At 40.6% G+C, this 10,927-nt stretch overlaps 1 protein-coding gene across 2 annotated transcripts; it reads right to left on the reverse strand.

Annotated features, from left to right (window-relative positions):
* Positions 1-94: 94 nt before the first annotated feature.
* On the reverse strand, positions 95-10,842 carry ube3b (ubiquitin protein ligase E3B). Of its 2 annotated transcripts, none has more exons than XM_032515755.1 (27): positions 10,270-10,842; positions 9,945-10,112; positions 9,673-9,790; positions 9,036-9,095; positions 8,841-8,945; positions 8,655-8,751; positions 8,484-8,569; positions 8,295-8,377; positions 7,407-7,512; positions 7,186-7,306; positions 6,886-7,062; positions 6,259-6,432; positions 5,964-6,131; positions 5,693-5,864; positions 5,484-5,602; positions 5,278-5,392; positions 4,904-5,003; positions 4,704-4,823; positions 4,439-4,615; positions 4,236-4,346; positions 3,988-4,125; positions 3,836-3,901; positions 3,687-3,745; positions 3,379-3,561; positions 3,010-3,121; positions 2,828-2,920; positions 95-2,337 (listed from the first exon to the last, which is right to left on the reverse strand). In XM_032515755.1, the coding sequence occupies exons 2-27, from the start codon at positions 10,103-10,105 to the stop codon at positions 2,146-2,148; spliced, it is 3,213 nt and encodes a 1,070-aa protein (XP_032371646.1). In that variant the 5' UTR covers positions 10,106-10,112; positions 10,270-10,842; the 3' UTR covers positions 95-2,145. The 2 variants fall into 2 exon arrangements, with proteins under 2 accessions (XP_032371646.1, XP_032371647.1); XM_032515756.1 differs by having other exon boundaries at positions 6,259-6,425; positions 6,885-7,062; positions 10,270-10,841.
* Between the last annotated feature and the right edge of the window lie 85 nt (positions 10,843-10,927).

Raw genomic sequence — 10,927 nt, forward strand, 5'->3', positions numbered from 1 at the left:
TGGGAATGTCCTTTTTTGTTAACAACACACTCCATACTGTAGTGCAGCCAGTCTCAGGCACTTTAAAAAGAGATGGAAACTTTCACAGCGTGGCAACATTTCCAGGATCAGTTTTATTTTTTTGTACTAAAAGAGCAGATAGTCAAAGGTCAGCTTTAGCAGTCCACTGTTACACTTAAAGTCTAGCCTACTCTTGACATCATTTTTAAAACAGATGAGTGACCTCATCACGAGACAGACAAGCTTGTGAGGTATCTTTCATCTCTTTTGCACACTAACACACACTCTGGTGTAGCATAAATCCATTCACAGTGTTTCCACTTCTTGCTGGAATAGATTAAAAGGAGAAAAGCTGGAGTAAGATCCTCAGGACTGAATAGTCAGATCTGAAAATAGTTTAATCTCATTAGTATACTGCAGGTAAATTCAATACAACCAGTCTTTTATATCATTATAATAATTTTTTTTGTTTTCCACAAGTTAATGGTCATTATTTTACTAGTTAGAAACAATAATGACCAGTATGCTCTAAAGCTTGTTACTTATTAACAAGTATCCATACACATTCATGACAGAAAACCTTTTTGCATAATAAAGAACATGGTAAATATTTTTTTTTAATCCTTTAAAAGTTACAGTCCTTTCTGCTAAATGACTATTTTGCTCTCCTGTATGATCTAATTGAACCCTGTGTAAAGTAGTATTAGGCTGATAAGGTAACATTCACCCTCATGTCCCTTTTACCAGCCACAAACGGCAGAAAGGTGTGCAACATTTCCGTCCAAGGGAACAATAAATCAAGCAGTCACATTTGGTTGACCAACCAGTCCATGACATCATGTTGAAAGGTTTTTAAACCTCAAAATTCGCTTTCCGCATGGCTTAAAAAGTCCACAGAGATCAGAGGGCATCGTAGTAAAACGCTCCTTAGTTGTTGTTGTTGTTCCAGTGGTAATAGAGTGGTTGGGTTTCTGTATTTTTTTTGTTAGCAGGAGCAAGAGAATAAGTCCAGGTACATAGCCCCCGTTTCTATGGCTTGTTTCCGATAAACGTGGTTATTGGTTACAGTTGGAATACAGTCAGACGTGAGAGCAAAGGGGGTGGCATTTTATGAGGCACTCAGCATTATACAAAGGTGTAGTGAGAAATCTTCAGTTTTTCTATTATTTAGTATGAAGACTTATATTATTGATTACCTTTACTTCATCAATTTGTTTTTTTTTTCCTTTTCTTTAGAGTGGAGGTCAAGCAAAGATGTGTACAATGAACAGCTGTATCTGGGCAGATACAGATAATGCCCAAACATTTCCAGTTTCTTTTTTACTCAAAAGTAAAATGCTACAGCAAGACATCCTTTGTTGATCAAACCAGCACGATCCATTTTTTTGTCAAGACATTCTGCTGCTTCACCAGAACTGAGGCAGATTTTCAAATGAAAAAAGAAAAACCAGAGGGCGGACATCTCTCTCAGGGGACTGCAGCGTCTTGTAGTGGGGAGAAATGGAGTCAAGTCAAAATGATTCTCCTCAAAATGGGGCATAATGTAATCAACACAGGATCACTGCTGTGAGCCACTACTCCATGGAGGTTGAACACAAGACATTGATTTGTCTTCCATTTATGAAAGATGCATTATGTTCAGCAAAACATTTTAAGACTCATCCAATATCATCTAAAAGTGGCTTGGATAATGGAGTCCGAGCTTGTAAGTATATTAACCATGCATCGCTTGGTTTTACTCGAGTGAGTTGACCACGTGTCTAATGGCTTGAATTGCATCTGTATTGCTTTCTAGTTTGCTTAAAACGGGAGTGTGAGCATGGTTCTGTTAAACCTTAGAAACAGAGATCTAGCCACTGTTTATCGATATTTCATCAAGTTAAATACAAGACATTGAATTTTGGCAAAGGGAGATGCTAAAAATTGGATTGTGCTGCAGAAACAGCATCCCTCTTTAATGCAAGGGAGTGGGCTGATTGTTAAAAAAGAGACAAAAGGAGAGTTTATAGGTCCTTTATAATTCCACTTTTGTTTAAGTGATTCCCCTTTGACTTGACAGGTTCCAATCCAGGTATGCCAAGCCTCTTGCTCGACTCAGGCTGCTTAACACAACTCTCCTGTGAAGATTGTCCTGATGCAACTGAGTTATGAGAGCTCAAAGCCTGTGTTCATACTGATAGCGTAGCGCAGCTTGTCACGCAAGATGCTCTTCTTGCTGTAATTGGGCAATTTTAGCAGGTTGAAGCATGTTGATGAAGTTGGAAGTCGACCACCAGGCTCTTTCTTGCGGATTGTGAAAAAGCCCCTAAGAACACTGCCAAGGGTGTCTCCGGTGTCCTAGACACAGGAAATGTTTTGTTAGTACAAACGGAACACATGCTGCGTAAAACGTAAATCATGTTTGCAGCTGTCGCCATGGTCGCTACACGTTCTGCGATGCCATGTTACATCCTGCTACGCTCTGCGGTGCCCTGCTACGCCTTGCTGTGACTACAAAGAACTACTACAAACTACTACAAACTACTATTTTTTTTGTGACTGTTATTGCCACTCTTCATTTTAACCCCAACCGTTTGTCAGACACCGCCTACCAAGAGCCTGGGTCTGTCCCAGGTTTCTTCCTAAAAGGGAGTTTTTCCTCGCCACTGTCGCACTGTTGCTTACTCTGGAGGAAACTACTAGAACTGTTGGGTAAATTATGGAGTGTGGCCTAGACCTACTTTATCTGTAAAGTGTCTCAAGATAACTCTTGTGAGGAATTGATACTATAAATAAAATTGAATTGAAATTGATTTGCTGCATCAATTTCCTCCTTTTTTATTCTTACCTGATCATCTGAAACTTCCACACAACGGATGGAGAAAGGTGGTTTGAGGTAGGCGAAACCTAGAAGAGGCGGCCTGGAGCAGCTGGTAACAAACTGCAAAAACACACAAGAATAAATGAGACAGTTGTGAACCACTTGGGGGAAGAAATGAACAGCTTTAGCTATGACAGTTGACACTTTACTTTAAGGAACATAGCCCTCTCTTCAGCAGTGAAGTCACTGGACAGGATGTCCCACAACCAGATGATGACACGATGGCTGCTGTGAAAACCTCCATAGTAGACTGTGTGTTTCCTAAAAAAGAGAGGAGAAGACAACAAGGATGAGCATCTCTGTGCACAGGAAGCATAGATGAAGGAAAGTCTGTTGCACCGCTCTAACAAAGCGTTTGGACTGAGGAGACTTCTGAATTAACAGGAACATCCCGCTAGATTTTGGACAGATTTACTGAGGAAACATCAATTGCAATGACTACAACTGTTGTGGTGGCACAGCAAGTAAAGAAGGAAGAATTTAACCTGCTCATCAAAGATGTCTGAAATGCTACGTACTTGAGGTCATCTAGATCAATCTCGGCATTGTCTCCCGAGACAAGGCGCTGAACCTCGGGCGTGGAAAACATGTGCAGCCACTCTGGGTTGATGATGCTGCGGAAACCCCGAATGAAAGCTCCCGTTTGCTCCTTAATCTGTGTATGCATCCGAAAGTGAGCCATGAGGTGAATGTAGCTGATCCTGCAGGATATGGTAGAGATTATGTCAGAGTTAGACAGGGATTTCTTTTGAGTACATGTCAACATTTGAAATGCTAAATGGGTCAGTAGCGTATATTTTTTCAATTGCATATTCAAGTAACATACTTGTTTTCATTGATGACTGGCATGGTTTTTCCCCCAGGTATCAACTCATGACAGACAAGCTTTAAGGGAAGATACAAAGCAGCTTTTAACTTGTGAATTTCCGGTATTTACCTACTCTTTGTCGAATCTTCCTCATTATCTGCTCTTACCTGCCCCATGACATCCTCATCATAGGATAATGTCAGTCCTAGATCCCCTACATCTCCATCATAGCGCTGAAGAAACAAATAAAATGAAAGACGTAAGATGGAAATGGGATAAATTAGTTAAAAACAAAATGGTCAGTGTAATTCCAGCCGACCTTAATGGAAGTGAGGTTCTTGTAAAACTCAGAGTCCAGAGACGGCAGCTCGTCGATGGAGCTGTAGAAAGTGCTGTGGTGGTGACCCAAGACTTGACTGAGGAAGAAGGAGGCAAAAGGGACGTCCACAACGATGCCCTGAGCGTACAGAAGTTACAGTTACATATTCACCGAAGATCACCAAAAGCCGTGTTTAGAGTGAGATCAACAATAAGGGGCTTTTTTTTTTTTAGAAGGCGCAGATATACCTCATATATGGCTTTCCCAAGCATCTTCCCCACAAACTCAAACAGCTGCAAATGATTCTCATGGATGTAAGATGTGGGTGAAGGATACAACCTTTCATTTCCGCTTGTAGTCTACGGAAAATAAACAGCATATGATACAAAACAGTAAAATCAACGTCAGCAGCAGAAGTGTGATGATTTCTATTTCTATTTGCCTGACTTACCCTGAACAGGTTGAGAGCAGGATTGAACACTTTTTTAATGATCTCCTCCAGAAACTCTTTGAACACACCATCCTGATCGATACCAGCCTCGTCTACTCCCAGATCGTTGACAAACTTCACGCGAATAACGCCTTTTATGGAATTTGCCGGTAACCTGCGGAGCTGGTCATATCCATCCTTAGGACAGGGAAACACAACGTGTTATTATGGAACAACTGACAGACATTTTTGCTCTCCTTCAAAATCTGATCTGTTGACTCCATACCTCTAACATCCGTGAGCGACGAATGGTAATGTGGGTGACATGTGGTGAAGCCGAGCTGGTTTCTACCAATCCTAAACTTTCTTTTTCCTTTGTAACGATGTTCCTGAACAGCAGCACCCTCTAAAGTGAGAGGGAAAGTGAATATACAACTGAAAAATTAAAATGACACGCCTTAAAACAAAGGATCCTTTTTTACTCACGTTTTTATGTGGAATGACATGTGGGATGTACTGTAGTAAAAGCTGGGCTCTTCTCTTGCCTTTCTCCAGCTCTTGGAACAACAGGCTGGGCTTTAGGTCCCTGAACGCAAACACACAAAGATGTAAAGGCAAGCTTTTAAATGGGACCACAAAGCAGAAACAGAAGGCCGATGTGTTTAGGACATCAACAACTATTCAGTGTTTGTATTTCATTTTTAATTAATCTGTTTATTGATCCCCAATGGGGAAATTACAATTTACACTCTGTGTCCACACTTTGTTAGTTATCACACACAGTCCTGAATTACACACACACACGCTCAGGATCTGTACATGCACTAATGGAGAGATGTCAGAGTGAGTGATGCATTTACTTGCGTAGCCAGTGATCATCAGGGGTGAATCGTCGCCTGCAGTCCCGCTCATAAAGCACCATCAACCAGCCATGAACACTGTGGAACAACTCGAGTTTCTCTCCCTTCGCATTTTCTATTAAATACCAAATAACTTTTTCAGTAAAAAAAAATCAATCAGGTGCCGTCATCATACCCATCAAAATCCATTGAGGTCACACACTAACCTAAGATGCCATCCCATATCATCTTGTACACAAATGTGTTCAGAAATGAAGAGATAGTGTGGAGTTCCTCGATCTTGAAAGACGTTTGTTCTTCATAGACTTCAATGTCATCTAGAATTCTGTAACACATTAACAAGTGTGTCATAAAATATTGCTGCTCCATTGGGCTTCACATTAAAAACACAAACAAACAAAAAACGTAAAATTACGTGATGAGGTGCCGTGAGCAGTCACAGAAGAGCATGAGCATGGCCAGGAGCTGCTTGGACTCTTCAGTGTCATTGTTCAGACACTCCATGAAGAGTTTGAGGCCTCCCTGGGGACCCAGCTCACAGATGAAGGCCCAAAGTTTGGGCAGAAGTTCATCGAGATGTGTCAGACCTGCAGAGAATGCACAGTGACAGATTCCATGATGAACTTTCCAGCATGTTTTGCAAATACTGTATACGTTTGTAAAGATTTGGAAAGGTTGTTACTGACCGGTGAGTATCTGCAGTCGTATTTGCGTTAGTGTAGACAGAGCAGTCTGGTAGAGCACACAGATGCTGCACACCTTCTGAACTTCAGCTGAGTCGACTCGCTTCCCTCCAACTGGTTTCAGGATGTTCCGAACAGAAGCCGACTTCTGAAACGCTCGCTTGAAGAGGTCTGTCCAAACACAGACACAATACATCGGGATGCAAAGAACGTTCGAGGACCTCTTGAAACCCTTTTTTTTCAAACTCAACAGATTGTGCTTACCTTTAAATAAAATAGGTTTGGCTTTATCACTCACTTTTAACTGGGAGATTGTTTTGTGATGTGCTAGGCTGCGGGGGTGGGGGAGTGGGCTCCTGACTCTCCAGCTTTTTAGAGAGGACGTCACTGAAGAGCGTCCGGATGACAGAAACACCCCACAGGTACTGAAGCTGTTTAGTGACCAGCGGCATCGACTCATTCAGACTACAGCGAACGGGACACAGAGGAAGCATAGAGGAGAAAAGTCAAGTCTGGCATTCCTTTTTTTTTTTTTTAAACAAAAGAAAATTGAGTATCTACTTAAATACAAGTCAATCTTTTATTTGCAGAAAGGACACAAATAATTATGCTTTAAAGGCATACAACACATGATGGCTTGGTATGCAGTCTACATAGACACCACATATCAAGCTAAAGCTCTTCCTCAGGAGGGACCAGGCACTATATCAAGACATCTGTGTGTTCTTTGTCTTTTAAGCCCCAATAGATTTTTTGTGAAAACAAAGAATTTAAAAGGTTAATAACTTTTGCATTTAAAAAGGGCCTAATACCTTTCCTCTGTTTGTATATTTTGGGTCTACTGGGAACCCCCTTGTCTATGCACTTTTCTGGTTAATATTAAGTAATTGGATTCATTCAAGCAAATTAAGGCATTTCACTGACCCATAGTCTACAGTCTGAGAGAACCAGCCCAGGACAGGGTGCCAGTGGGTAAGGTTGGACTTCTTTTGAGATACATATCTCTGGCAGTAGGACAGCATGTCAGTCAGGTCCTTCACAAAATGACTGGCCTCCTCTTCAAGGACTTTCTCATTAAGGAAGCCCAAATGAATCAGATTGCCTATCAAACATGAGAAAGACGCCGTCAGCAACTGTGAAACTAACAATCCGCAGGACACGCAATGATTCTCCGTGCACAACTGGATTGCACCAATAAAGCACATATTTATCTAAAATACTATACCAAGTAAACAGAGTGTGTGGCTCCCCTCAAGACACACACAGATGTCCAAACACTGTTCTTCCCGGCTGAGAAACAGAATGAACTTCCGCAGCAGGTCATGCGTCTGAATGGATGCCATACACTGTGGAGACAGAGCAGATATTATAACCTACTCTGAACTATTGTTGAAACTATAATCTACAGTACCACTATACAACAACAGCACGGGACAGGGATTTTACCTCTGGAGTAAGCACACTGAGGTGAGATACAATGGCTGGAACTGACATGATGTGAAGGAGGAATGATCTTAGCAGATTATCAGAAAAGTGAGCGGCAATGACTGGCCTGAAAAAAAAAGGTTGATTTGGTTAAAAGGACAGGCTGCAAATAAAAACACGAAAACACAAATCTAACTGGATATAACTGAAGTGGATATACAGTTGTGCTCGTAAGTTTATGAACCCATGCTAAAGTTGACTACAAGAGGAATAAAAAAATCATCTTTTGGAAATTGATCTTATTGCTTTAATTTAAAAAATGAGGAGAGATCTGACCTTTAAGGACAACAATTTTCTTTGAGAATGAATAATGTATCATGAAAAAATAAATGTTCTTCCTTAAAATACAGGGGGCATACACACCCCTATGTTAAATTCCCATAGAGGGAGACAGATTTTTTTATATTTAAAGGCCAGTTATTTCATGGATCCAGGATATTATGCATCCTGATAAAGTTCCCTCGGTCTTTGGAATTAAAATAGCCCCCCCATCATCACATACACTTACACACATATACATATGAAATCTATGCGGTGAATTTGTGTTAGTCTTTACTTCTGCTTGCATGTGTGATTGGTCCCATCTTGTGTCTGTCTGTGTGTGTGTCTGTTTATGTATGTGTTTGTGTATGTCTGTTTTGGCATGTATTATTTGTAAGCTGTGGACGTCACACTTTCTGTTGCGTTTTTTTTGTGTTTCCCCCCGTCTTTCCTCCCTGTATGTTTTGGTCCTGGGGCATGTTTTTATGTTTGATTGTTTTTTCTGTGGTTTGTTTGTGATTTTTCTTAATTTGTAGAAGGAAAATAAAAGACCTTTGATCACAAAAAAATGACCAGCTCTCGGCTCACCTTAACGACAAAGAGAAGATAGCTGTTAGAGTTCCTTTAGAGAGAGATGGTTTAGTACGAGCCAAGCCATTGGTCAGCAAGATCTAAACAAGAAAAGTGAAGATGTCATACAATGTGCTTTTTTTTGTTAAAATGACAGCTGGCTGTTACGCTACTTGAACTAAAAAAGTATGAGTTGTAATACTGAACCTGGAGTATTGAATAGAATCCCTTTTGATTGAGATGGCCCATAATATTTTCACAAATCCTCGTCAAAGCGGGTCTGAGAGCTTCTCCTAAAATAATGAAGGGAAGCTATTATGTTTTTCTTTGCAGAAAGCATGTCCTGCATTAATGACATCAGCTTGACTTTAGACTTACCCTTCCCTCGGACTATCCGCCAGGTTGAAGTGTCTGTGAAGGTCACCAGCATGGTGAGGTACAGCGTTACCAATTTATTGTCCTGAAGTATGTCAGGCTGCATATGACAAAACAGATGTGACACGTACAATTAAAGTCATAAAAAGAATATCAAAACAAATTTTCCAGTGTCAAATCAAGACTAACCTTTAGATTTTTCAGTAGTTGACAGCAGGTCCACAGCACATCTTTTATCTGTTTGAGCCAGGGAATGGTGAGGTCTTTGGAGAGAGCCAAGGAAACGTACCAGACCTGAGGGCCAAATGCAAGAACAGTCACTGAGAAAGGAATCACATTTTAAAGAATACTTGGTATGTGGATGGGATGCATATGCACACTCACTTTAGGTTCATTTTCAACCTCCATGCTGGCAAGGATTGCACGACAGAGCTTCTCGAACCTCTGTGTAATGGACAAAATTGCAGTCATTTGAGCCACACAGCACAAGAGAAGTGTATAAACTAGGGCTGCACGATACGATTGTGATTATTTTGAATGATATTAAGATTGCGATATGATTCACTATATTGGTAGGAATGATTGTTTTCGTATAATTATTCTAATTTTCACTGAAAATTATTAACATTGAAAGAAATTAAAATTATTATAGTGTGATTTTTGCAACGATCTGTACCAAACAAAGATTTTTTTTCTTTAGTCTGTAGGATACAATTTGTAGGCCGGGACATTTCTGCACCACCACAATACTTAATTCAGAATGGATTGACACATATTTTGCCATTAACAAATTTTGCGCCCCCTGCGATTTGGATATTGCACTAGTCCATGTTGCGATTTTGATTCAATTGCCCTTAACTGTGCGGCCCTACTATAAACTACTACTGTTATCTTTACAACAGTCTCTCAAATGTCTCCACAAAGGTAAACATTAAAGGCTAACAAAACAACAATAATATGAAAGTAGTCACCTTGTAACGATTGTTATTAACGTAACATAAAAAGCATAGCTGCAACTCACCATCTTATCCTCTTTGCAATATACGAATAGTAATTTCCGAGCAATTTTGAAAATTGAAAGTGCATTTCTTTTTGATGTCCCAGTTTCAGAAGCTTGAAAGTAGTCATCAACCTCTTTCCTGGTGAGACACAGACAGCAAGTATTAAGCCAACGATTACATGAACCTGAACACAAAATATTTATTATTTTACAATTAATTTTCATGGCAACATACTGAGGTCAAAGGTCTTGTGACTAATACATCGACAATACATTTTAAGATTGGAGACTACCGTATTTGCTTCTGGAGTCTGCAGCGACAGAGAAATCTCCTGACCAGGGCTTGGATGTGGATTGCCGAATTTTCCTTGTCCTTATGTCCTCTCCTTTCCTCCCTGGCCTGCCTGGCTTTGTCCAGGAACTCGGACTTGGCGCTTTGAGGTACACTAAACATTGTGCACCTTGGAAAAGAAGAATTAAAAGCACTTACTATACCCTGACGATCCGCATGCTTGTATTTTGACAGTGCCTTCGGAGCACATATCTGCGATTTAAGAACATTGTGACTGACAGCATTCCAACTGCACATCATCACATTGCATTGATGAGTTATGTTACCTGGAATATTCCTCAAATTAAGATTTTGCCTGGCCTTTAGGCTCCCCTGGCGCTATACCTCCTCAATCATTTGTTCAGGTTGTCTTTGAGATCCGAGCGGGCGGAAAACCAAACAAAGATGAAGACTAACTTGCCATCTCTGGAGCAGCGGGCGACACAGGAAAGATGGAGCTGGGATAGTTAGCAGGCAATGCTAGTTTGCCGCTGCTCCACTTGATACAGTCTTACAGAGAATTTCTTTACATTCATTAAGCGATATTTATCATCATTGCGTTGTTAGGTTTGATACCGTAACAATGACAGCCTCAAAAACACTGGGGGCATACCGTTTCGAAATGTAAACAATGAGAGCAGATCCCTACATCGACTGCAGCCATTAATCCCTGTGCCGCACTAAATGCGTCCGGGTAGTGTTTGTCTAACGCTAGAGCTGTATAAATTGGTATATGCGAATATTTGTCGATAGAAGGTAACGCTATGCCAACCTATCTTTGTTCGTGTTGTAACAAAATCAACTTTGTTTTTCTGCTGGTGGATAATGCTTTCGTCCAGTGTGTTATGTCAGTGGTGGGGGGACTGCTATCACTGTCACTCCTTCAACAACGGAAATGGGCAGAATACGGCTTGCTAGTGTAATTAAATCCGTTTTTTAATATGT

Source organism: Etheostoma spectabile, chromosome 5 (genome assembly GCF_008692095.1).
Source record: "Etheostoma spectabile isolate EspeVRDwgs_2016 chromosome 5, UIUC_Espe_1.0, whole genome shotgun sequence".
Taxonomy (NCBI): Eukaryota; Metazoa; Chordata; class Actinopteri; order Perciformes; family Percidae; genus Etheostoma; species Etheostoma spectabile.

Bases quoted from the DNA above. Each gene is read 5' to 3' on its own strand.
- ube3b (XM_032515755.1), bottom strand. From the start codon at position 10,105: ATGTTTAGTGTACCTCAAAGCGCCAAGTCCGAGTTCCTGGACAAAGCC. The intron at 6,433-6,885 runs GGTCAGTGAAAT...TGTGTCCCGTTC, and splicing joins CTCTCAGACTGTAGACTATG to GCTGTAGTCTGAATGAGTCG. The intron at 5,393-5,483 runs GTTAGTGTGTGA...GGTATTTAATAG, and splicing joins GATATGGGATGGCATCTTAG to AAAATGCGAAGGGAGAGAAA.